This window comes from Ursus arctos, unplaced genomic scaffold (assembly GCF_023065955.2).
Source record: "Ursus arctos isolate Adak ecotype North America unplaced genomic scaffold, UrsArc2.0 scaffold_10, whole genome shotgun sequence".
NCBI lineage: Eukaryota > Metazoa > Chordata > Mammalia > Carnivora > Ursidae > Ursus > Ursus arctos.
In genome coordinates this window covers 12435833-12462952 of record NW_026622764.1, presented here as the reverse complement: position 1 = coordinate 12462952, position 27120 = coordinate 12435833, and the positions used below count along the sequence as shown (strand labels likewise).

Here is a 27120-nt window from a genome sequence, read left to right as displayed (position 1 = left end):
TTTAATTCCAGTGAACATGCAAGGTTATATTAGTTTCAGGTGTGCAGTAGTGATTCGGTTCTGTAAATCACCTGGTGCTCGTCACGACACATCGTGCATACACATTTTTTAGCCTACTGCGGTACAATTTATATAGTGTAACTTCGTGTTAAATGTACAGTTCAGAGGGTTTTAGTACATTTACAGAGGTGTGTGACTCTCGCCACAACTTAGTTTCAGAACGTTTCCAGCACCCCAAAAATCTCTGCATCCCTCCGAACTCTGCTGTCAGCCCAGCCCCTCTCCCGAGCCCCAGGAAGCCACTTTCTGTCTCTGTGGATTTGCCTTTTCCGGATAATTCCTACAAGTCAGGTCATTTGCTGGGTAGTCTTTTGCATCCGCCTTCTTTGACTCAGTGGAGTGTTTCTGAGGTTCGTGCATGTGGTAGCACGTGTCGGCGTCACACTTACTTTGTCGGTGACCAGTAGTCCCTAGTTTGGATACGCCACCGGCTGTTGGCTCCTCCTTTGTGTGGATGTGTATTTTCATGTCCCTTGGGGAGACGCCTAGGGTTCGCTAGGGGAGCCCAGTTCCTGGATTATATATGAAATTTATGATTAAATTTTAAAGAAACTACCAAAATGTTCTCCCAAGTGTCTGCACCTTTTTCTGTTCCCACCAGCAATGTAGGAGAATTCCAGCTGTTTCACACTCTGAATAACACTTGTTACCGTCCATCAGTCCATCACCGTGAGTGTGAAAAACCGTCTCACTGTGGATGTCATTTGCATTTCTGAGTGACTAACGATGTTGGACGTCCTTTCATGTGCTTATTAACCATATGTATGTCTTTGGAGACTTAAATTTTCTTGTATCCGTTTTAAAACGTTAACTTACAGTTTGCGGGGCCTCAACATCTGGGCTCTTCCTGTGCCAGTTTCTTAGTTACATTATTTGTGTGTAAGGAGTTCACAATATTCTATTGTTGTCTTCCTCTTATGTTATAAATGGATTTAGAATTTACCGGTAATCCTTCTCCGGTGTTTTACCCCATTCACCCCTTGTTTTGCTGAGGTTTATCCTTCCTCCTGCCCGTAGTCTCCTCTGCAAGGGCTTGGGCAATAATATTCTGAGTTCTTGACTGTTTAAAATGTTTGGCTCTTCTCCCTGAATGAAAATTTGGGCTTAACATTTTATTTCTTTGAGGACTGTTTTGACAGTTAAAGCTAAATGTTGCCACGGGTGAGTCTGAATTTTTGTCCCTTCGTATTTTGTTTGAACTTTGTGCCTACGTCCCCAAATGATTCCTGCTTGGTTTTTGAAGGTCGGTGATGATACAGGAAATGTCTTGGTGTCGCTCATCTTGTGTTAGTTGTTTCTGGAATATATGTTCATTCACGAAGGAGAATCACTTTTTATTTCTGGAATGTTTTCCCCCAATTTTTTTTTTTCCTTGTTCCATTATTTTTTATTCTTCAGGGACACTGGTTGTGGGTGAGTTGAAACTCCTGCTTGTCTTCCATGGCTATCACTTTTCACTCTGTTTTAAATCTTTTTGCGTCCTTTTCTCAGTCCTTCCCCTCAAGACCCTCCTGTTTTCACCTGGGCATATTTTCTTGTAGCCACTTCCGTTTCGGTGATTGTCTGTTTGTGCTGCTATAACCGTACCACAGACTGGGTGGCTTAGGAATGACAGAACTTTCTTTCTCACAGTTGTGGAGCCTGGGAGTCTCACAGGAAGGCACCTGCTTCCTGGGCTGCTGGCTTCCTGCCGGGTCCTCACATGGTGGAGGGGCTGAGCTAGGGCTCGGGGGTCCCCTCATAAGAGCACCAGTCCCAGTCGTGAGAGCCCCACCCTCACCATTTAACCCCCTCCCAAAATACCCCCCCCAACCTACCATCACTTTGGGGATTTGGTTTCAACACCTGAATTTGGGGCAACACGAAGATCTATTATAGCAGTGATGTTTTTATTCATCTTTCTGGTCTTCCCCTGAGATCTGCCTTCATGCTTTATTTTCTTTTCCTCTTTTCCCATAGGATTTACAAGAGCTCAGGAAAGCTTTATTTTTATTGGAGAGCGAGAATGAGTGGGGGGAGGGGCAGAGGGAGAGGGAAAAGCAAGCAGGGAGCTGGGCCCATGACACGGGGCTCTCCCAGAACCCTGGTATTGTGACCTGAGCTGAAGGCATATGCCTAGCTGACTGAGCCACCCAGGTGTCCCTCTTGTAAGTCCTCTCATGTTTTTGTTTGAATCCATTATTTCGTAGTTTAAGTTGGGACAGTATGGGAGAAATTCTAATTCTTCTTTTGTCCTTCTCATTTTTTTTTTTTTCTATCTTATTGTAAAGGTCCTTTGTTATTTGGCGAGTGCTGTATGAAGTAGCCATTAGTAGGAGCTTTCTGAGGGCCAGGAGACCGTCCCATGCTCATGGGAACTCTTGCGACCTGAGGGGGGGCGTGTATAATCCTTTCATCCTCTGTTTTTCTCTGCTCGTTTAGCTGGTAGCGTTCCCAGTGCCCTCTCTCTCTCTCACCTGGCCTTGGCAGTGGACTGCGTCCTGCTGATGTCTTACCTGTGCTGTTTCTCCGTCAGCTCCATCTTTAGTGGGCTCTCCCCCCACACTGCGGCCAGGGACGCTCTTTGTGCTACCATGTACATCTATTCCCCTAGAAAGTTCTTGTTGGCTTTGTTGCTCGGGATATCCTGCGTGTTCGGGGAGCACGGCTTTGCAGTCTTGGGCAGCCTCGCCAAGCATTTTCCTTCTCCTCTGTCTGACCTTGACGGCAGTTTGGCAGCTCTTTCTTCGGGTTTGTGGTTTGGAGTTGCAGATATGTTCAGGGATGGAGTTGGCATTTGTGTGTGTGTGTGTGTGTGTCCGTCCGTCCCCGTCTGTCCTTATTGCTTTTGGGTACGTTCCAAGAGGAAGTCTCGAAGCCAGGATACGACGACAGGGCAAGTCTAGCTTTTTCATCATTTCTCTGCCAGTTACAAATTGTATTTTTCATTGTCGTTCCTGTTTCATACAGCCAGAGAATAAAGTCGTTTTGCACACAGCTTTTTGCTTTTAGGCCTGGACCGATCATGTTGGTAATAATGTATCACAAGGAAGGAAGTGTTCATTTGCTTTGCTTTGACCATTCCATAAAGAATTCAGAAGTCGGAGGTGGTTACGGAGGTAAAGTCCAGATAGAGCCTGGATTGATCTATATAAACAGGAGGCTTTTCAGGGTTGTTAGACCTTCCGTCTGGAAGGCTATGTTGTGTTACTGGACCCACCCATTCTGATAGGAGCCATCAACGTGGTCACCCATTTATGACTTGCCAGCGTTCCTCGGATATTCCCGTGACATTCCTAGGATGCCCAGCTCAAACCTCTTGGCTGGATTTGCATTTGAATTAAGCAGTACTTTCCATGTACAGCAACAGTCTGCATGCAGCTAGGAAAACAAAGCAGGGCTACATCGTTGAAATGTCAGTAACCAGAAGTAGAAATAGCACAGGCGTGAGGTCATTTGGAGACTGAGGAAAAAGGAACTTAAGGTACTAAATATCTATTAATAATCAGCTCACTTTAATTTTTACATGCCGAGGGGCTGAAAATGACAGTACGTATTTGTCTGGAGATCTTGGGCCCAAGGGACAGAGAGAGCAGGTTTAGTTCACGAGATGAGGGGCCTTGCCTTTGCTCAGGCAGGACAAGGAGAAAGTGCTTTTGTCGGGAGAGTCCCTAGCACCTTTGAGGTGGGGATGATGTGGGGCACTAGGCCCCTTCCTCCCTGCCATCACCTCCCTGGCTGGGCATCTGAGCCACATGTCCCTGATTCAGCAGGAGGAGGCCAGGGGGCGGGGCCTGGGCATCCTGGTGGAGTGCAGGGAGGAGGAGGAAGGCAGAAGGGGATGCTTTGAGAGAGAGGGAGAGATCAAGACTGAAGTAGGAAAAAGTGCAGAGAGTTGGCTGGGGCTGGGGCTGGCAAACTGAGCTGATGTCAGTTTTCTCCGGAGGTTGTGTTTATTTTTAACCATGAGACACCAAACAGAAAACATACAGGGAAATAATTTTGCCTAGTTTGTGAAGATTGTCTTAAACACAACGGAGTTCTTAACTAATCAGATGTATACACCCACATCTGACTCCCTGAGCAAGCGGATGATGTGTTTGCACTTGCTGTAAGGCCCTGTGCTTGGCATCATAGATGAACCTGGTCCAGTCGCAGCTCTCAAGACGAACAGTGGATTAAGCAAAGCACAGGTCCCGTAACACACAGATTAGAATTAGCTTCTTCAGGCGTACTGGGGGCAGAAATGAGAAAGCTACGTCCATAATAGATCTGTGAAGTCCTAGGTGGGCATTCAGAAAAGGAGCAGTTCTCAGAAAGGCTGGTCCATTTTCTTGCCGCAGAATCCAACCTTGGAGGGATTGTGTAGGAACGAGTAATACTCTCTAACAGGCTTTGGTGGAGTTTGTGGAGAACTACATAGAAAGTGGTGTTTCTGAGGTAGTCGTCAGACCCTTTCTCTGTCCAGTCAAAGGATGCATCTTTTCACGCTGGGGGGGGTTTGAGTCAACCACCAGGTTGTTGAGGTAACTCCGTAGTTTCTGATCTGCTGACCTCCGGGCCAGCCTTTGGCATCACAGCGAGAGTGCTGAGAGGCAGCGGGGAGGGGCTTCCAAATTCCATATGGAATTTTGCCAGAAACTTCTGGGAGCCCAACTCTTGAGAAGGACGAGCCAGGAGCTGGGTGAGAAGAACCTACCAAATGAGATTTACGAACTGGATGGTTTTTCCTGAACCCAGGAGCTGAAGGGTGACGTGATTTCAAATGCGTAAGACACCGCGCTTAGCTCCATACTTCATGCCACAGGTGACCCTTTGGTGCCCTTTCTGTGGCTTTCTCAGTCACTCCGGGCCCCGGCTGCTTTCTGTGCCTCTTTCCCATCTTCTGCATGGGCCTGGCATGAGTTTGCCAGGGCGGTCATAACAAAGCACCACAGGTTCGGGGCGGGGACGAAACACCAGAAGTGTGTTTCCTCCCAGTTCTGGAGGCTGGAAGTCCAGACCGTGGTGTTGGCAGGGTTGGGTTCTCCTGAGGGCTCTCTCCTGGGCTGTAGATGGCCACCTTCTAGTGCCCTCACATGGCCGCTCCTGCTCCAGCATCCCTGGTGTCTGTGTGTCCAGTTTTCTTCTGATAAGGAACCAGTCAGACTGGATTACGACTCATCAGAATGGCCTTATTTTACTTAATCACCTCTCTTAAGACCCTTTCTCCAAATACAGTCAGACTCTGAGATACTGGGGGTGAGGACTTCAATACAAGAATTTGGCAGGGGTGGGGGTGGAGGGGCGCCTGTGTGGCTCAGTCGGTGAAGCGTGTGCCTTCGGCTCAGGTCATGATCTTGGGGTCCTGGGATCCAGCCCCATGTTGGGCTCCCTGCTCAGTGGGGAGTCTCTGTCTCTTCCTCTCACCCTCCGCCCCCACTCATGCTCTCTCTCTCTCTCTCTCTCTCAAATCTTTTAAAAATTTTGTGGGGGAACAATATTCAGCCGATGACCACCCTCTTTAGTGGGCACAGTGGTTCTTTTTGCTTCTTGCCCCCCGCCATTTGCTTTTATTCTGGCTTTCGTTTGTACAGCGAGATGGACTCAACTCTCTGCCCAAGTCCAGCTCCCCCATGGGCCCCAGATGTCCCTAGACTCACACCTTCCCTCTTCTGCCCAGATATAAAACTTTCTGGTCATTTCTGTACTTTTATATCCTCCTCCTGGGGAGCTTACTGTTAACAACGTTGGGTTAATTTTTCTATAACAGTGGGTTTTATGGCCTCATGGTTTTCTTTTTGTCCCCACCGGCCACGTTATCCCCTCAGGCACAGATTGTCACAATAGCTTTGTCACTGGACCTGCCACGGCCCCCGCCATCCATCCTTCCCTAGCCTGTAGGATAGAGCCGCTTCAGATGGGTTTTTCTAAGATTCTGCTTTTCATCTGTGCTTCTTGTCACCCAGCAGCTACCTGCAGGGAATGACCATATTTCTCAGCCAGGGGTTTGAGGTCCTCCATCATTTGGTTCCATCCTGTTTCCAAGCCCATTTCCCGCATTAATCCCTACTCTTCTTCCTGTCTGCCACCCTGTTTCTGTCCCCTAGCTTTGTAGGGGCCCTTCCCCTTCCCTGCAGTGCCTTCTCCCATTTATTTGTCTCCTTGCAGGTGTTACCTGACATGAGAGACTTTGGTTGAGGACCGTTCCTACCTTCTCCATGATGGAAGGGCCCACCCCTTGTGCTCTGTGACCCTTCATATCCGGACAGGGCCCGTCATCAAGCAGCCATTATTGAAATCTCTGTGCCCTGCACTGTGTCTAGCTAGGTGCTGAGACCCAAAGATACCCAAGATTTGATCCCTGCTTTAGGGTGGTCCTGGGGGACGTAACCGGGCAGAGGCACATGGGACTGGCCACCATGCTGACGCTCGACGGGGTTGTGGGCACAGAGCGGGCAGTGGGAACTGAGCCCCGACCAGATGTCGGGGATGTGATCATGGAACGGAATTTGAAAGCCAGGGTAGAAGTTTCCAGGTGGAGGAGTGCAAAGCATTCAGCCAGCGGGAGCCCTGCACAGAGACCTGGAACGGGGCAGAGGGTAGGGGGAGGGTGGGGTGGGGAGGGGCGGCAGAAGAGTGGGCTACTTACTGAAAGAGGAAAAAGCTGGATTTTGTTTTTAAAGAAATAACATTGTTGTCGATACTATTATACGTAGAATGGTTTCTTGGGAAAGGGGGAACAATGGGAGGGGGTGGCAGGAAAGGAATGCATTAGAAGGTAATTGTGATAGAAACAAGCAGAAGAAATGGGGAGAAATAGACCCTACCTTATGTCACCTGTGTTTGTGGGAGTGCGTGTTTACCTTCCTCAACAGATTATAAACTTGAGAGCCACGACGTGCGCTTTATCTTTTTATAATACCCGCACTACTTGGTATGTTAGTGTGTCCATAAGAGGTAATTAAAGGATGCTAATGGTATGGCTTAGGCATTGTCTGTCCTCTTCCATCCAGACTCAAAAAGTTGTGCCCAGCTCACCATAGACACGGAATAATGTGTTGAACACAGCTGAACTTATAGTTTGAATAAGAGCCGACTGTAAAACTAGGAAAGAAGATATGTTAAAATATGCACAACTATTTGTATGTGTTGGTTGAGGGTGACCTGATTTTTTGTGAAGGTGCCGAAGCCTCCCCATGCGTGAGTCCTGTGCAGGGGACAGAGAGCCCATCGAGCTGTGGCTCCTCCGATTCAAGCAAGGCTCGGAGACCACAGGTGTTCCTTAGGTGCTTGAAATGAGTCCCCTCTTCTGATGTATTTTTCTTTCTCCCTGCTTCCTGCAGATATTGTGTAGTCTGCTTTCACCATGGGAGAAATAGAGCAGAGGCCAAGTCCAGGATCGCGACTGGGGGCCCCGGAGAATTCGGGGATCAGCACCTTGGAACATGGACAGAAGCCGCCCCCAACACCTTCCGGGAAACTCATGTCCATCAAAATCCAGATGCTGGATGACACCCAGGAGGCATTTGAAGTTCCAGTAAGTCAGGGTAGATCTGTGAACGCAAACGTGAGGGCAGCCCTCAGCACGGGGAGGTTCCTTTCATCCCTGCCTTCAGTGGAGGGAGGTGGCGGGGGGAGGGTCCGCACCTCCCTCTCCACCCCCAGCATGCTCCTCTGACCCATTCTGGTTCTCCGCTGTCTGATTTTTTTTGACTCCTGCATGCACTGCCTAGAAGTGGTCTCAGTGGGCAGATGACTTGAATCACACAGACTTTCCTACGTGAATATGTATGTGTCTGCATATGCACGTATGATATGTAGATATTTAAGCTGGGTGGAGTTGTGGTCTTGGGGATGCGTCTCTCATTTGCTCACTACAGGTATTCCTCTCACGTTGGTGTGCTTGTGTGCACGTGCGTGTGCCGCTTCTCTAGGGTACGGGCAAGAAAAGTCCTGAGAAAACCATCAAAGACCTGCACGCATGTTTTCATGTCAGGAGAGATGTGGACGTCTGTGTTCAAGGGTGGGAAGTAGGGGGTGAAGAAAACCCTGATCTAGGTCCACGGTGCAGCAGCCCCAGAATTGCAGAGGGCCCCCATCCCAGGGACCAGGGGAGGAGATGGGGGTGTCTGGGAGCCGGGCAGGGAGGGAGGAATCCACAGCCTTGGCCTCTTTCATCTGTGGGAGGCCTGTACCCTGGCTCTCGCTCCCGCGCCCCCATGGTTCTGTTTTTCCTCCGAGCCCCTGCCGCCGCCTATTCCTCCTCTCCAGCCTCCTCCTGCTGGAGGTTAGGGACCCAGCACCCGTTCCAAGCAGGTGAGGATTTCTTGTGCCCAAAGCGGGGAGGGCGAGATGACACTTTCCTCCAGACTCCTTATCCCTCACGTGGATTCGGGTCCATAGACCTTGTGTGTAGCTCACTTTGGATTTAGTTTTCTGTGTTCTGTCTCAGGCACTATACACCACATCTAGCATTGTTGGTGGGGAAGAAAATAACTCCTGAATTCTAAACGGCCGACTTAAAACACAAAACTTTGGGAACATAACCTGTTTTTAAATTGGAGACGATCCGTCTATTATTCCTGTTGGCTAGAGGGACTGTGGGATTTAATAGTTGACATAAACGTCTGTAACCCGTCATGTAATCACTTATGCAGTATGATTCTCTAAATCATATTCATCTTAATACTGTTCCGAGAGTGTGAATTACCATTAAGCGTCTCCGGGAAAGATAAACCTCGGAATAGCTATGCTTAAAACTGCCAATTTATCGTACATATATTTTCCTGTTGTGGAATGCGTGTCTTTCTGGTGAACAAAGCCATTGCCGATCTGCTGAGACTATAACGTGAATGAGTGCACCTCCCAGCCTGTTAGAATTAGGCCTTCTGGAGCGGGTGCCCCCTCCCCCTTTCCAGTGCCTTCTCTTCATTGCCAGACTGGTTTGGTGAGGTATTTAGTTTCAGGGTTTCCTGTTGGTACCGTGCTAAGGGCTTCTGAGCCCATGTCTCTAGCTACACATTCTATTAAATGGTGTTCCTGTGTGTGCTTTGGACTGAGGAGTGACCAAATTTTGCTGTTGGGTGCATGACCTACAGGGAGTGTTGTACTGCCTTCAGCTGTGTTTCTTCAGTTTCCCTAAACCAAAGGATGTCGGTAACAGCTTGGACTGTATAGGATCTCCCTAAGGAATAAGAATAGAAGTAAGCTTTCATCTTTTAACAATTATTTTACTTGATAATTGCTGGCGTCTATGCTTTGCATTTATAATCCTTCTTTCTGGAAGGAACTTTTCTCCTTTCCTCCCCATAAACTCCTATGCACCCTTAAGGACCCTATCAGTTTTACCCAGATGCTAACTTTTGAGGCAGTGCCTGGGCTTTTTCTTCCCTCCCTCAGATTTCTTTGCTTATATGCCTATAAGGGTAGACCTGGACTGCTTGGGTTCAAATTCCAGCCTTTTTTACTGACTCCTTGATCACCTTGGATAAGGTACCTCTCTATTATCTCTTTCTCCTTTGAAAAATGAGGCGAATAATAAACCCAATCTCCTACTGTGATAATAAAGTTGTTCCAAACCCTTTATTTGTACCAACTCGGCCTATAATAAGCACTTAATATGAGGAGTGATGCCGTTGCCACTTCACTGGGCAGGGACCTTGCCTTAGTGTCACATTCCAGCACCTAGCACAGTACCTGGCATGTGGTAGGTGCTCGTTAAAACGTTTGCCGACTGCATGTGAGAATGAGTTTATCTTACAAGTAGAACTTAATGTCATTTTTTTCCCACACGTCTCCTCCGTTCATATTTTATTTTGATTTTTCTGGTTTGGCCAGAATGTTCCCTCTCAGCCAGTGGGTAACAGATGTTTTCTGTAACTGCCTGTAGAAAGGCAGATATCAGCATTTTTATTGACAGAGCTGATTCTAAATTGCTACCTTGTGCTCTTTAAGAAGAGAGACAGCCAGGCCTTCACGCAGCTGGAAGGCATCAGGCCGGCCACGGTGACTCAGTCTTCGCACTCAGGATGGGAGCACAGTGATGCAGGATTGCGAGAGCCCCAGCCGCCCGTAACTGCTGGGAAACCTTGCTGCACAACTTTTTGCTGTGAATTCATACGGCCGGGTGTGTGACCCTGGAAGTGTCTCCCTTGCCCACACGTGACTGCTCCTTGGATTGGGTGCCTCGAGAGAATGAACTCTCCTTCCTCGCTCCCCATTTGCCGCACAGAGGAGCGGGGCACACGGCCAGAAGTCCTGGCAGTTTCCCCTTGCGAACATTCTTCTCTGAACCCTCTATTTCCTTGGGGATTGAATTTCCTGGGCTTTTTCTCATTAGTTCTGATTTAGAGTAGAAGGCAGGCGGAGTCCTCATTTAAACTACAAATTCCCTAAACCGTTCCTAGCACAGATAACCAGACCGTAGTCCGTGTGGTTGTGTCTCTGGTTATTCATAGCCTTTCTGAAAAAGTTCTTTAAGCGTTGAACCTTTTGAAAAGCAATCGTGGTGAGCGCCGGTTTCTTCTACCTTGTAGTTCCATCTCCCACCTTTGCTCTTGACCTTGGATGGTCACCTTACGTATTTCCTCTGCAGAGCAGAAAGTTCAGACACAATATGGAGAGTGAATTCTTACATGGCATCGTCTCATCTCTATGTGGAAAATGCTGTGCAAATAAGCCTCACCCTGATCTGCAAAGTGCTCTTCCAGCCCGTGGTTCTAAAACAAAGGGCCTCATGCAGATCTGAAAGGGTTAATGACGCGTCTCCCTGCCCCTCACCGCAGCCAGGGCCAGCCCCCACTCAAGATCTCCGAGAAGGTTTTATGTGTCCTGGCCTCCTGACCCCGCTGGTAAACACACACTGTTCCTACTGACGTCGTTCGCACGAAACAGATGGTCTCTCCTCCGAGTGTTTATTCAGTTTGTGTTTTCATTAGCAAGGTCACTCTAGGAAGAGTTGAGAAGATCAGGGGACATAAAAGAGCCATTTCCTTTGCTGCTTTGGAGCAGCCCTGGTTAATAAAAAAAAAACAAAACAAAACAAAAAACAAAAACAAAAAACAAAACACGTGGGAAAGCCGCTCATGGGACCAGAAGACACCTGGTCTGTGTTGAGTTGGCAGGAATGGCTGAGTGCAGGCCAGTTGGCAGTGGGGGGAACCTTCTAGAAGCAGTGCACAGCACGAGTTGTGGCAGAAGGAACTTGGTGTCAACCAGAGCTGTTGAGGGGTCCCATCACTGTGCTTGCTGTGTATTTGTCATGTCCTCGCTTCCCTCGGAAGCCTGTTTAGCTCCCAGGTGCGTGAGGATGAAGTGGATTCGTGAGTGTGGGAAGGCTGGGGGGAATGGTGAGCCTCCCCCAAGGGCCCGACTGCTGAGCTGCTGGGGCTACAGTGCCCTAGTTCTGCACTGCTGTCCGTGGCGGTTCCCCTTCTATGCTAGCATCTCATGGAGCCCCGCCCTCGTTGCCATTCTCGGTTGGGGCTCCAGTGCGTAGAATGTGAGCTGGCGGGGGGGGGCTGGGCCTCTTGTGCTCCTGTTGAATCAAGTCCTACACTTGAAGGTGCCTGGTCCCAGCAGATACCCGATGTGTGTGCCCGACCGCCCCCACCTCTGCCCACAGTCGGTCCTCTGACTTGCGACCTGGAGAGGTGGTTGGTGCTGTTCTCTTTTAAGGTGACGGTGCCCATGGGAAGAGCTTTTAATTCCTTCCCCCATTTTTGTACAGCATTAAGATAGCTCTGGGTTTGGAGCCCAGCCTGCATGACCCCCAATACTGTCTCCCCTTCCCTGCACTTAGCGTCACCTCTCCTTTGGCTCCTAAGGGGAAGGTCTCCTCTCTGAGCTGCTCCGGTGCTCTCCCCGTTGTAAACACCACCCAGCTTCACTTCCAGCACATTTCTCTCTGACCTGCCCACAGTCCAGGGCCCCCATGGCTCTTGCTGGGGGCCCTGCTCTCTCTCCTTACAGTGCTTGTTCTCTGTATCTCTAATTAGACTTTGAACCACCGGCTCTAATCTTCTTTTTTCCTTAGTTCCTTTATGTCCCTGCTGAGACTCCGTTTGCTTATCTGCAGAATGAGGTGCTTGGTCTAGATGATATTAAAGGCTTTTTTTCCTCCCTTTTTTTTGGAAGCCGGGACTCTGCATTGACATCCTTGTTGATGGATTGTTTAAGTTTTCAGGATGAGTATTTGTTAATTGCCTGGGCAGATGGTAAACTCTGAGAAAAGGAACTTTTTAAAAACAAACACCCCCCCCCCAAAAAAAAAAAAACCAAAAACCAACCAAACCTGATCGGACACAGAAGTTACTATTACCTAGTAAGTACTAAAAAGGAAAAAAAAAAAAAAAAAGTGGGGGTGAACAAGCGTGCTGTGATTTATATATATACATACATATATATATATATATATATATATATATATGTATGTATATATATAATTTATGGAGCATCAGGAAATGTCAGTATTTAATTTGCAAGTGTGTGTGTCGAGGGGGTTACTTACATAAATCTCACTGAACTAAATTGGGCTAAACTATATTGAGTTGACAGTGGAAAATAGAAGATTGAAAGAAATCAGTTACTTTCTCGACAACACATTATTAGTAGGAAATCTGTTTGTTGAAAACAGGAGACCTCTAAAATTTTTAAGATCTCATTGGCATGTCCTAGTAAGAGTCCACGAGGATTTTTTTGTTCTTAGCAAAGGTTTTATTTGTGTGAGAGCATGAGCAAGCACAAGTGGGAGGAGGGGCAGAGGGAGAGGGAGAAGCAGGCTCCACCCTGAGCAGGGAGCCCAAGGCAGGGCTCGATCCCAGGACCCGCAGATCGGGACCTGAGCCGAAGGCGGACGCTTCACTGACTGAGCCACCCAGGCGCCCCTCTTAGGGTCCATCCCTAAATGTTATTAAACATTGATTTTCATTTTCTTACCTTTTGAAGTGAAACTTAATACCTAATTTTCACTGAACCTGGGCTTGACCTCTGCTGAGCGCTTGTTCTCCAAGTGCTTGGGTTCTTCCAAAGGTCTTAAATGGTTCTAGAATTTTAAAGCTATCTACATCAGCTTGAGCTCAGAAAAAGGACGCAGACAAGTTTGTCTCCAAAGCTCCGCGATTCCTTGGTGGACCTCCCCTTGATGCCTCCCCCAGAGCAACTGTGTCTTTAGGAAAGCAGGCTCCTTTTGTCTCTTGGTCTTTTTTATTTTGAATGAATTTTGTGTCCCATCCCCCTTCCCCTCCCTTCTTTGTTTTTATTGCAGCCGTCTTAGAGAAGGTGCCCTTTTGGAAAAGCTGCTGAAAGTGCTTTTATTTATTTTTTTGTCCCCAAAGAGATGGAATATATATTTAACTGAAGGTCTTGTGGGGGGAAATAGATGTTCCTTTCTTAGAAGTGTGCTTCTCACTCCCCTGGAATTACAAGCCCCGGGCAGTGGGGTGGGCTGTTCCGTCCAGTGGATGGGGTTAGAGTGATGCTAGGAGGCAGGTGGGGGTCGCAGGACTGCTTGATTTCTCTCTCATTCTCTCTCTCTCTCTCTCTCTCTCTCTCTTTTTTTTTTTTTTTTTTTTTTTGCATGCAGTGCACTTGGAAGGGGGAGGAGGAGGTGGGGAAGGAGTTGGCAGTGGTGAGACCTGAATAAAATTTAATTGGCCATTTAAAACCGAGAAGGGAGCGGTGTCTGCTGGGGCTGCCTTAGCTAGCTCTTAAAGCAGCTGCAGTTTGAACCCAGAATGAAGGGAAGAAATCTCCCCAGTTCACTCAGCTTTTAAAAAATAAGTCCGTGATTCTTTGCTTATCTGTGTTGCTTTTGGCTCTTTTTATGAGCAGAGTTTCTGAAATAGTATTTTATGTCCACTCTGCGTCGTTCTTTCTGTGTTTTATTTAACTGGAATGATCAATGGGGCTGTCTGGGTCTGGCCTCATGAGGTTACATTTAAAGGCCATTTGAATAGATTAAAACTTTTTTTTCATAAATCATTTCAGCCTAATACTGTTAGCCTTCCTTTCTGGCTCCTTGAAGCCAAGAGTAGAATTTAGACGTCGGCCTGAAATATTTGTGTGCACCCCTTTCAACTTCGGCTTAGATGACTCGTGATCAAAGTCTGCTCTGCGGCTCTGACGTGATCGCAGGAATTCCATACAGCCGTTGGCTCTTTTCTCCCTGAAGAGTCTCTCAGTAGAACCTCATAAATTAAAAACAACAAAAACGCCCCCCCCAAAAAACTGTAATTGAGAATGTCTGTGTCTGACATTAAAATGGGCCAATATGCTGAGCAAACATAGGGAGTTTGAGAGCTGCTTTCTGCCCCCCTCTTTTAATTGGAGATAATAAATTGTCTAATTCCAAGAAACAGAGGAGTTGGGAAAATCCAGGACACTGGATCCTGGCTTCTTCATCACTCAGTGGCTGCGCGGCTCTAGGCGAGCAGATAACCATTCTGTCCGCCTGTCTCTCCTCCCTGAGTATGGAGGGTGCCTGCCTCGTGGGGCTGCGGTGAAGTCCGGGAAACACTCCTTGCAGAGCCCTGGACTCGAATCAGCTTCTCAAGAAGGTCTTTTTTGTCCTCCTTTCCTGCTAAGCTTTAGTTCCTGGCTTGTTCTTTAACAGAGTTGAGATTGTGCTTTCTTTGTAGAGCTGTTGGCTAGGTGAAATTGGGGAAAAAGTATGAAAGCACTTCAAGATAAAATGAAAATAGCATGCTCATGGTGGATGGGATAACCCCCCCCCCCCCCCCCCGGCGTTCTACAGAGTCTCACATTTGATTTGAACGAACTTTCTTTGGAGGGTTCATCTTAAAATAGAGCTGTAGCCCAGGTGGCTTTTGAAGGTCTTTAAGAACGAAGTACCACGCGGAGAGCTGTGATGAATCCTTGGTTTCCGACAAGTGCATTTACTGCCTTTTTTTTTTTTTTTTTCCTTTTTTTTCTTTTTTCCAAAACCTATCTGCAGCTTCTCTGAGCTTGAGTTTGGTTAGCTTTGAAATAGGGGGGGGGGTGCTTTTAGCTTAATTTTCCTGTGCATTCTAGCACAGGCTGGCTGAAGGATTTCAAGGTGGATGCAGGCTGCGGTCAAGACTTGTAGGACAGCCCTTCATGGTGCGGGCTCTGGGGGCCCTTTGAAGAATGTGCATAGCTGGCGAGATACTCCTGTTTGAATGTTAGTGTGAAATATGAAAATAAATCACTGATTTTTAAAAAAATTATCTGTTTTTAGAAATCCCTCATTTCTTGTCTTCCATCTCTTTGGGCATTTGAGTTGGACCTTAGTTTTAACTGCTGAGAAAGGGCATGGAAAGATTGGAATCCATTTGGGGGTCTTCTGTAAGTGAGCAGTTCTGAAAGTCTTTAACACTTCGTAACTGTAAGCGAGCACTTTTTGGGTTTCTCTTTCCTCATTATATAAACAGGAAGCTAGACTAGATACCCGCAGTGGAATTCTGTGGCTCTGGTGTTATTTTACGGAATGTGATCTGGAAAACATGATAGGAGTTGTACCACTGTTTATGAACACACAAGGCAAGGTGCTGCTAGTGATAAGAAAGGGAATAAAAATGACTGCCTTTAAAAAAAAAATCCGTGAGCTAGACATTGTGCTGATAAGTCTGTCCTTATAGTCTCTTATTTGTGGCTGAGCTAGGCACGGGGGGGCATGAGACTTGAGGGGTTGAGGGACTTGACTTGGTCTGAGTCACAGAGCTGGGGAAGGGAGGGAGCTGGGTCCTGGCCCTTCCCATCCCTACACTGAAGCCCTGCTTTCCCCACACCATGAGATTGTTCAGGGCCATAAGTAGCCCTTCGGATAAGCCAGCAGGTCCGTTGTGCCGGCCCCCAGCTCATGCTGGTGATAGGCGCCCTTAGGTGCGGGGGATAGATTGAACGGAGCTAAGTCTGCAGGAGGAGCGCCCAGTGACCAGAGGCCTTGCAGTGTTTGTCCACATGGTGTTTACCAGTACAGACTCCAGATGGATTGCCCACACAGAAGACGACCCAGGAGAAATTGGGGAGGTAGAATTGATAGGACATGGCAGCTCATGGGAGGGGAGCACCCAGAGAATGGGAGACTGTACAACTCTTAGGTTTACAACTTGGGTGGCTCCATGCTGTCACAGAAGACTAGGAAATCACCCGGCACAGGCCTTTCCATGACAACTGTCGTACTAGAAATTGTGTCTCCCGGTAGTTGACATGAAAGGAACATTGCTAATGTTGCTAATAAAAGGCACTGCCTTCTTCTTAATCACAAAGAAGAATCTGTGACTCTGTAAATGAACCTCTAAGCTTCACCGTGATTATGTAAATTGTACGGCCTGGAAGTATCAAGTGGAGGTTGATTGCTTGGTTTCCACTTATACTAGGAAAATTCTGTTTACTCTTTGAATTTCCATTTCCTTGTCATCCAGAAGCGACTCTGTTCAGCTTGCCACGCTGAAGCAAAGGCCAGGCTGGGAAAGCGTTTAAATCCAGGGTCTTGAAAGGACCATGCTCCAAATCGTTAGGAAGGGGTGATAGCAGTCATGAGCTTGTTTAATTTTGATGCAGTTTACTTATGAGGTGTAACATCGAGTGCCTTTGGCTGTAGGTCGTCTTTCTGGGGTCATTTGTCAGAATCCGTTTCTGTCCGCAAACGGACCGCAAATGCTCAGTTACCTTGGGTCTAGACAGAAGGCTGAATGTCTACAGCATTGAAAAGCAAGACCCAAGAGCATTTGTCGAGTTATTAGGGTATTAAAACAATACCTTTTTTATGGTTAAAATCTGTATGTGTTTCCTAGGGTTGCTGCAACACAGTACTATAGACTGGGGGCTTCGACAACAGAAATGTATTCCCTCTCCATTCTGGAGGCCGGAAGTCCAAGATCAAGCTGTCTGCAGGGTTGGCTCCTTGAGAGGGAGAATGTGTTCCATGCCTCTCTCCTAGGTTCTGGTGGTGTAGATGGGATGCCCCGATCTGGCTGGTAGATGGGACGCCCCCATCTCTGCCTCCATGTTTCCATGGCATTCCCCCTCTGTTGGGTGACTGCCTCTAAATTTTCTCTTTCTATAAGGACACCGGCCCCACAGGATGAGGGCCCCAGCCCTAATGACCTCGTTTGAACTAACTAGATTAGCTCTGTAAAGGCCCTATTTCCAAATTGAAGAAGTCACACTCTAAAGTAGTGGGGGGGGGGGGCGGTTAGGACTTCCAGTGCATGAATCTTGGGGAACCCAGTTCAACCCATAACAAATGCATAGTTAACATTAGAGAACGAAGGAAAAAAGTCTATTTCACCCTGAGCCTCAAGATGCCTTTTCCTCAGCACACCTGTTAAAAATAAAACACTTCAGGCTTTGTTCTCACTGAACAGTTAGTAGAAAGATTTCTTTCTTTTTTTTTTTTTTTTTAAGATTTTATTTGCTTGACAGAGTGAGAGAGCACAAGCACGGGGAGGGGCAGACAGAGGAGCCTGATGTGGGGCTCAGTCCTGGGACCCTGAGATCATGACCTGAGCTGAAGGCAGCTGCTTAACCAACCAACTGGGCCACCCAGGTGCCCCCGAAAGATTTTCTTTTTTGATAGTTTTTTTTTTTTTGGGGAGGGAGGCAGTTAAAACTCATTGTTAATAAGACTGGCCTATAATTTAAAGCAGTCCTCCATTTCTGATTGAGTATGTGCCCCTTAACTAGGAACAGAAATAAATAAAATGCATCTGTGACTGCTCTCGGGGCCTGGGGGACACTTGAATGTGATGGATGTCCAATAATAAATATTTGGTAACATTTTTATGAAAGCCCATGCTTTCAACAGTCTGTGACGCCCCCCCCCCCCCCCCCCGCCCGCGTCGGTGGCATGGAGTCGGCTTTCTGAATCCTACTTGATCTGCCTCTGTATCTTGTCCCTCCCATGTCCCTTGCTCTTCGCCCTTGGGGCGACCTCTTCTCCCTTGCTGAGGCCATGCTCGCGGTTTAGAACCCCGTGACTTCGCACGCAGGGGGCCCGTCCCTTGCCTTGCTGGGATTCTGGCGGTGGCCACAGCTCTTTTCTTCTCGGCGGCAACACCAGCCCGTGAAGGGCTGTAGGAAAAAAATTACACCATGGCAGAGGCTGTGGCTGTGACAAACGTCCAACCTCAGCTCCTACTTGGTCGTTGGAGCTTCCTGGCTCCTCTCATGGCGAGCCCTTGGTTACTGCTTTGCTGTGTGTACAGGGGCTGTGGTCGGTCATCCTGGTTCCTTCTGGCCAGCGCGTGCTCCTGTGGCCCCACGGGAGCTGTCATCCTCGGACTTGAAGGGGCAGGAAGAGGGACTGGTTCTTAGGCCGCTCATGGTGTGGCCAGCAGGAGTGACGGCCATTGCCAGGGCCCCAGCAGGGCCAGGAAGGAAGGAGAGGAGAGGGATGAAGAGCCCACCCCTGTTCCTGACCACCCATCTCCTATCGGTGTTTCCTGCTGAGCCCACCCAGACTCCCACAACCGAGGGAGCCATGGTGAGCAGGCTGTCCTGGCCAGTCAGCAGGAGCAGTGGGGGCAGAGCAAGGACACCCCATCTCTTAGGGGGTGACCAAGCCTGTCACCTCCCAGAGAAAATGAAGACCACCAGGTGTGGCTTCCCCAAGCTTCTGCCTCCAAACTTCTGTTTGTCTCTCTCTTCCTGTGCCTTCAGTTCCAGCCTTGGGTGAGGGGTTCCTCTTTAACACCCTCTGACCCCTCCATCTTTAATCCCATCTCCTTCCGGACCTTGCTTCACCTGGCAGACCCTGACACGGATACCTTCGTTCACGTAGAAATCCTGCAGTTCGTGGACGTGCTTTGAATCTGCACACGATTTTATCAGTAGAATCCAAATGACGAAGATAAAAAAGCCAGCCAGCGTCGTGTATGGTTCTAGCATATACCAAATAGGAGTTGAAGCAAAACTTCCTATCACTGTTAGCCATCTGCGTCTCCCTCAGCCTGCTCGAATGCTTGCTACAGGCACGGAGATGACGTGGTTTACTGGGGCTGTGAAGTGGGACATCTGGTTTTGTAACCCGGTGCTGGGAAGCACTCTTCTCCTTCGTTAGCTGGGGTTTGGCTGTATTTAACAGCTCTCTACGTCCAGGTAGATGTCACAGGGATGACTAGTGTCCCTGTTTGCTGACCACATGATGAAGCGCCTGGGCCCCCGCCACCGCCCCACCCTCTCCTGGTTTGTTAAGCTCTTGCCCATTATTGCCCTCTCAGGAGGAAACCCTCATTCCAGGTGAAGTCCTAGTGTTTGCTCACTGTGAGCTTGCTGAAACCCTCATAACAAAGATAGTCTGTCTCCTTCTCTCCTACCCCTTCCTTTCCATTCCCAGGGCAGTTTCTCTAAGGTGGGCTTTTCCATTAGTGCCCACCGCCGCCTTCGCTTTTGAAGCTCCTAAGAGGGACATGGCAGTCTTAGAAAAGAAAACTCTAATTTTCTCCAGAAAACTGGTTCAACAAGACCCTGCCAACAGCCACTTGGCGTCCTGCCAACCCAGGGCTGTTGAAGAGAGGTTTTATGTGGGTACGAGCTGCATTGCTTAGCTTCCAAAATTATTTTTGCCCTCTGTCTGGCTCCAGAAATTCTTGACGAGGGGCCTGGGGAGTTGGTTTTGTTCTTGGCCATTGTTTGGTGGTACACAAGGTACTAGACTAAAGTTCTTTCTCTCTGTGCCCTGGACCCACGTGAACGCTCCGGGCAGCCCGTGGTGTTTGTAAGGCCTGCTGGCTGTGGCCTCGAAGGGTCACTTTAGACGCAGCGCATTTGCTGGGCTCCTCCATCACTTAACGACTCTGTTTGACGTTCGTTGAAATAGAATATGTTAGTTTGCTAGGGCTGCCGTGACCTAGGAGCACAGGCGGGGCAGCCTCAACAACAGAAACAGGTCCTCTCATAGTTCCCGAAACCGGCGGGCGGAGATCAAGATGTCGGCAGCGTTGGTTTCCTCCTGTGGCCGTGAGGGAGACTCTCTTCCGGACGTCTCACCTAGCTTCATGGTGGCTTGCTGACGCTCTTCCGCGTTCCTTGGCTTGTCGATGTCCCTCTGCCAATCTCTGCCTTCATCTCTGCTCGGTATTCTGTGTGTCTGTCTCCCAGTCTCTCTCCCTTTGCTGAGGCCACAGTCCTCCTACAGGCCTAGGGCCCACCCTGTCTTAACTTGATCATCTGCAAAGACCCTATTTCTAAATAAGGTCGCTGGGTGCTGGGGATTAGAACTGGAGTGTGTGAATTTTGTTGAGACCTAATTCAGCCCATATGTACAGTGACTTCTCATTGTTCAGCCTCTTCATGAAACCTCATTTGAGAAATGGTTGGGTCATTTGGCGCTGTGGCTCCTGGCTTTGCAACGTTGGTACCCAGTTTTCTGCTCTGGTTCCCTCGAAGCACAGTGGAGGATAGGACAGTTTCCCAGTATGTGGAGGAGACGCGTATTACCCAGAACTCTTCTTAAATCCTACATGTGCATAATTGAAATGAGATCTGTAGTATGAGCAGCTCTCCTAGAGGAGGAATCGTGGCTGTTTCAGTCAAGCGAACCACAGGAGTAGGTTGGTTTTGGGTAATTTTCCTTCCTCCTCCAGCATTTTTCCGTGAATCGGTAATGGGAGAGCTCTAGCTTGAGAGGCACTGAGTAGCACCTCCCCACATCATCCTGTTGCATTTCTAACATCATTCACTGGTTCTGGCGAGTATCCCTCACTTTGATGTCTTGCTCCGGGTTGAAAACACAAGGCTTTATTGCTATCCCAGTATTCTCTCAGTCTTCAAACCGTTATGCCAAACAACATCACTAACCATTAAAGAAATGCAAATCAAAATCACAGTGAGCTATCCCTTCCCACCCATTAGGATGGCTGCTATCAAAAAAACCAGAATCTTAACAAGTGTTAGGTGAGGACGTGGAGAAACTGAAACTCGTGTGCCTTTTTGGTGGGGATACAAAATGGCAGTCATGATGGAAAATATGGCAGTTGCTCAGAAATTAAAACCTACAATTACTGTAGGATCTGGTGGTGTTACTTCTGGGTGGATATCCAAAAGAACTGAAAACAGAATCTTGAAGAGAGATTGGTACACTGTGTTCATTACAGCATGATTCACAGAAGCCAGGGGGTAGAAGCAACCCAAGTGTGTATTGATGACTGAGTGGCTGACACGTAGTATATACCTCCTATGGAATATTTAGTCCTAAGAGGAAGGAAATCCTGTCACATGCTGCAACGTGGATGAACCTTGAGGACATTACGTTAGGTGAAATAGGTCACAAAACGACAGATACTATATGAATCCACTTACACGAGGTACCGAGAGGAGTCTAATTCGTAGAGACAGTAGAGCCGTGGTCGCCAGGGCTTGGGAAGGGGAAGTGGGGAGCAGTTTTAGGGGAATGTAGTTGTAATTTTGCAAGATGAGTAAGTTCTGGAGATCTATGTGAATATACTTAATGCTAGTGAACTATATACACTTAAAGAGCATTAAGATCGGAAGTATGTTATATGGGTTTTTTAACCACAATTGAAAAAAACATTGGAAACTAGTTAAAACAGCCACGGCCGATTTCAGCTCTCGAGAAAAACAGGCTGGCCCTTCATTTCCATTGTGCTTCAGGTGACTTGTCACAGTGTACCAGCTGTGACCCAGGGGCTATGGAAATAGGATCAACCGTGGTGAAAGGGTTCGGAGGTGGGAACAGATTTGCTAAAATAAGCTAAAATCCTGACTCTTAAGTATGTGACCTCCGCTCTGTAGATGGCTGATAGAGGTACTTTGAAAACATCCAAGGTGACTTCGAAGTTTCACTAACCTTCATGGCATCGTTTGGTGTTGGCGTTGATGGCTTGATTTATGTGTCATTAGTTATCATTTTATGGCTCTTGCCTCCCACAGAGCTGTTACATTCCTTTAAGGCGGGGGGGGGGGGGGGCTGGGTTCTGGGAGACCTCCTCGGGGTTGTGGGTTTCCTGCACATACCAGGAGTAAAGAGCTAATAGACCTTTTTTGTCCATTGATCTACCTGGGGGACCTTCAGCAAATCCCTTTGTCCTAAGTGTCACTTCACCTCCAGGTGCCTTGTTCTTCGCTGGGTCTTGGGTCATCTCATGATTGAGAACACTTTGCAAAGACACAATTTCAAAAACAATCCTGAAGTTATCAAAGATGTTAATGTTCAGAGATCCAAATGTCCTTTATTTTCTAGCAATTTCTATGTGCATTGACCACTTGAATAAGTTTCTCACAAACGAAATATTTTAATATTGCTTAAAACCTGTCTTCAAGTAAGCAAGCCAAGTGGTATCTCCTTGCTGCACTTGGCACTCAGATCTGCAATTAAATATTGTTTTTGAGAAACGTATGACATTCCAAGCAGAGAGCTGCCAAGACATACCATTTGGACCTTGTTCTAATTAATTCCCTGCAAATGATAAATTTTCTATTCTTTGCCCTTCTGCCCACATTTTCTCCTCCATTGCAGAGATTCATCTGACAGTGAACATGAAACAAGTAAAAAAAAAAAAAACAAACACACATTTATTCTGCTTGTGTTGTAGCATTTGGAAACCTGTAGGCAAGAATTTTTTACAAGAACTTTTAAATTTGTGTCCCCAAAGTATAGCATTTGGGTAAATTTTCCCAGTATGAGATTCTTCTTTCTTCTATTTTATTCACAGCTTGAGGCCTCTGAGTGACGATGTGAACTATTAACTTATGGCAGTGACAGGACATGATAACATCTCAAAGAAGTGGCTTTCTTAGAGGATAAGGTCACAGGACATTAACAAAAACCAGAAGGGAGATGTCAGCACGCTGGTGGAAAGACGTGGGACTTGCAGCATCTCACCTGAGTTGCAAAGCCCCCTTTATCTCTACCGTGTTGCCTGTTACAGTTTAGAGAAACGGAAAAAAGTTGATTGAATATATAATTTTAGTCTGAGTGTTTTAAGAATTATTCAGAAAGAAAGCATTCTTTGAAAGCCAAGTTGTGACAGTCTGTTTTCTTGCAGCTTACATAATGGTCACTGGTCATGCCTAAGAGCCAAGGGGCTGTGGGGTAAATGAGTCATTGCCTCTTACTTGCCTTAGAGACCTGGGTACCACCCGCCACTCCCCCCCAAGGGATTTAGGCATCATTGAAAATACTGTCATTATCCACGAAGCTGCCATGATAGCTCATTTTAGTAATTGCTTGTTAACATGATAATTTTGAGCATTAGAGGTTTTGGCATCTTTGAACAGGGTCTGGGATTTAGTGAGCACCAGACAAACATTTGGTCTTTAAACACAGATTAACCCTGAAACCTTTTGAAGCTCCTTAATATTTAGGTCTACAGTAATCTGTGTTCATTGTAGAAAATTGGGAAAATGCATAAAAGTGTCAAGAAAAAAAAATCAACTAGACAAAGGTATTGATATTGTTGGTATTTCCATACACTTGTCTCTGGTTTGCAAGCCACAGAAAATGACTGCCTAGTGTAAGTAAAGAAGGGGGCTGTTGAAAGTTCTTTGTGGCAGCTCCCCATGGCCAGATAGCATGGACCTGAATAATGGTGAGCCAGGCAACCGCCCTACCTGTCTTCTAGAATACCTCTTTATAAAACAAGACATATTGTATATATCAGGTGTTCCTCCATCTCTCCACCTTGGGAAGCATAGTGATGGATGGGGGATTGGCAAAGAGGGGGAAGCTCAAGGTGTAGGAGGTGTACCCAGAGAAATGACCTCCAGCTTGTCCACAGGCACGTGATTACGATTTAACGATTCCCTGTGATGAGCTTGGGGGCAGGGAGCACCGCAAAATACGCCCAGGGCCAGACTGATATTTGGACAGAAGATAGAATGAATTCTTAAGATCTGGGCCGCGGGAGGATAGAAAGGGGACGGCAGAAAAAAAAAACCCCGGACAAACTTGCGGTCGGGGAGGAGAACAGAAGCAATAAAGCTGTTAATAGGGCGACATGTAGATCGGCCCAGCGAGGTGCTATGTTGTAACCTATTTCTCTTGCCGTCTTAGGATTCGTAAAGGGACTGGAGTATTTTTCTTCCTGTTGTAGAAAATGAAGTACCCTCTCTAAAATTTGCCTTTTTGCCCCACTAGTGACTCTGAATCTTTAGGGTGCAGCAGTTTTCCTTCAGTCTCATTTGTCCAGTTAAGTCGTCTTTGTTGCAAACTGTGGTTTGAAGTGCAGGAACTTTAGATTTTATTTATTGTTCTTTTGGAGGAGAACTGCTAGGGTTTGTGGGGGGAAAAATGTTCCTCAGAAATAGTTTTCAGATTTCCGTGCTACAAGGGTAGATTTCATAAACTGGCACTGATGTGTCTCATTTAACAAGGCGTGTGAAGATCTTGTGCTTACAAATTACATGTCTGTTGAGAATGCAGTGCTTTGAAACTTTGGAGTGAGTGAGGTTTTTGATAGCGTTGCCTGATTTTCCCAGAAAAAGTCCGTAATAGTTTCCCTGTCTACAGAAGATCAAGCGAGGACCCCATGAAGGCTTGTCGTGGTGTGTGTGGTCCTCTAGGAGGCCCGCGTGTTCAAGGGCTTCTGTCTGGAGGTTGCATATCCCCGTAGGTCCCATGCCTGCAGGGTTTGCACTTCTCAATGCGCAGTGCTGCCTTGGATTTCACTCCGGCCTAGTGGATGCTCTTTTCTTAGTAAGTTATAGATGATTGAGGACATTGGCAAAGAATCCCATTCAGCCCTTTTTATATTTACATAGAGTTCTTTGTTGAAGTAAAGTGATGGTTTAGCTTTAAGAGTGGGTGGTGTTAATCAGTAACCTCTTTTTCTCCAGAGTTCAGAGCCAACTCCGAGAAGCATGCTATCCGTGGGTGGCCACAGTGTTAGCTCAGTGACTGGTAAACACCAGGCTTCCATGCTGGCCCGCCGTGCTGATCACCGGGCCCCGAACTAGACTCCCCACTCAGTCACTAGCATGCCCAGCCCTTTCCCCCAAAGTCACCCATCCGATAGATACAAATTCACCCCAGGGAAGGGCTGAGTGAAGGGTACATAGAGAGGCCAGAGTTCCTGCATGAGGAACCACTACAAGGTAATGGTGTTTAAATGTTATTCAAGTCTTGTAGGAAGGTTCTATGTATGTAAAGAAGTTGATCTCTTTGGGGGAAGAAACCAAAAAGCTTTGGGACTCCCTCACCACTTAGTTCAATGGGGGAAGTTTTAAATAGCTAAGGAAGATTTTTTTACTTCCTTTCAAAATTCAAGTTGTCGTCAAGGAATGACTTGTGATTCAGACTTAGGGTATTAACTCATTTGGTGTCTTCTGCCTGTGCCCGGATGTCAGACGGTATTTGGATTTTCCTCTCAATTTCCTGTGTACCTCCGGCTATCACAAGGACTCCTCTTCTATTTCCTTCTCAAGTCTGTAGTCGGAAAGTTGAGAAAGTTAGCATCCTGTGGTGTGTGTCTGACTCTGAGGATTCCTTCCCCCAATCAGGAGAAGTTTGAATTTGCCACCAGGTTGTCAATTTACTAAACTCAAATGTGTTTTAAAAAAAACTAGATAGTTTTACAGTCAGTCTGGAAGGAACAGGTACTTTCTAAAATATAAAAAATATAATACATACTACTATGTGATATGGCCTCAAAACTAATGTAGATGATATGGAAAAGGAAAGTATAGGTCAATTTTACTAATGAATGCAAGAATTATGAATAAAATACAATTGAATTAAATTTACAAAATAACACCACGTGTTGTTTTTTTTTGTTTTTGTTTTTTTTCTCCAAATATCAGTGCAACTAAGGTTTATTCCATCCTCCTCCAAGGATAGTTCAACATTAGGGAATCTTTCAAAATACTAAAAACAAACAAAAAAAAACCCCTGTTTAGATACTAAAAATGTCTAATAGTAGTTTTTAGACATGATTTTTAACATCTGAATGAAATAGGAATAGAAATTACTTGAATATGAAGACTGGTTACCAAAATGCAGCAACATTCAATTACATGGTGAAATACTAAAACCGTTCCCATTAAAACCAACCAAATACATGATTGTCTTCTCACTGTTTCATAGTATTTTGAAAATTGTAACTTTTAAGAATAAGTTACAACTTGAATAACTTCTAATAAGTTATAATTTATATAAGACACATAAGAATAAGTTTAACTTACAAGAACAATAAGAAACTGGGAAGGTTAGCGGGGGGGGGGGATTATTTTTCAGAGCTTGTCAGCATACACTTAAAAATCCAAGGTCATCTTTTAAGTATGTTTGAATTAAGTGAATTTGAATGAGTAAATAAAAGAAATACACAGAAACTAATGGCTTTTGTCTTCATCTTTGGATTAATCACTTAGAGGTGGGACAAAGTTCAAAATTGTGACCAAGAGTGAAAACTACTTAGATGTTTTACTAGGCAGGAACATAAGAAAAATGTAAAACTTTATGGAAGAGCTTTTTAAAAACGAGATCTGGGTGGTGGAGGAATATACCATAATTGTGGGGGGGGGGGGCAGACCGTATCCTCAAATACTATTTCTCTCTGTGGGAATCGACACATCTTACCTCTTCCCATCAGAGCGCTACAGTTTCTTGGGGGCTGGGAAAGGAGGCAAAGTGATTTTAAGTTCTTATGAGAGAAATGTGTGAGAATCACCAAGACGTTTTTGAAGTACATGAAATGGGCCTTGCTCTTTCAGACTAAGAATTTTAGAGCCACTGTTAAAAAAGCAGGTATAGGGGCGCCTGGGTGGCACAGCGGTTGGGCGTCTGCCTTCGGCTCAGGGCGTGATCCTGGCGTTATGGGATCGAGCCCCACATCAGGCTCCTCCGCTATGAGCCTGCTTCTTCCCCTCCCACTCCCCCTGCTTGTGTTCCCTCTCTCGCTGGCTGTCTCTATCTCTGTCGAATAAATAAATAAAATCTTAAAAAAAAAAAAAAGGTTATAGCACAGAAATAGAATCAGGAGTCTGAGAACTTACAGGAAATGATATATGGGAAAAGCACATTTCAATTGGGGAAAAGAATGGTTTATTTAATAAGTGGTGCTGGCCTGCTTAGCTGTCCCTTTGGAATAAAAAATCAGATTTTTGATCTCCTACCAGATACAGGAAAAACTTTGAGATGGATTAAAGCTCTAGCTCTCAACG

General features: G+C 46.6%; 1 protein-coding gene across 4 annotated transcripts in view; it reads left to right on the top strand.

Annotated features, from left to right (window-relative positions):
- The window catches only part of FARP1 (FERM, ARH/RhoGEF and pleckstrin domain protein 1), a 267311-nt gene that overhangs the window by 49132 nt on the left and 191059 nt on the right, over positions 1-27120 (top strand). For all 4 annotated transcript variants that reach the window (XM_026493504.4, XM_044381909.3, XM_026493502.4 and 1 more), the window contains one exon: positions 7365-7558. In XM_026493504.4, coding sequence (XP_026349289.1) covers positions 7388-7558 — 171 coding nt within the window. In that variant the 5' untranslated portion in view covers positions 7365-7387. The remainder of the gene's footprint in view (positions 1-7364; positions 7559-27120) is intronic.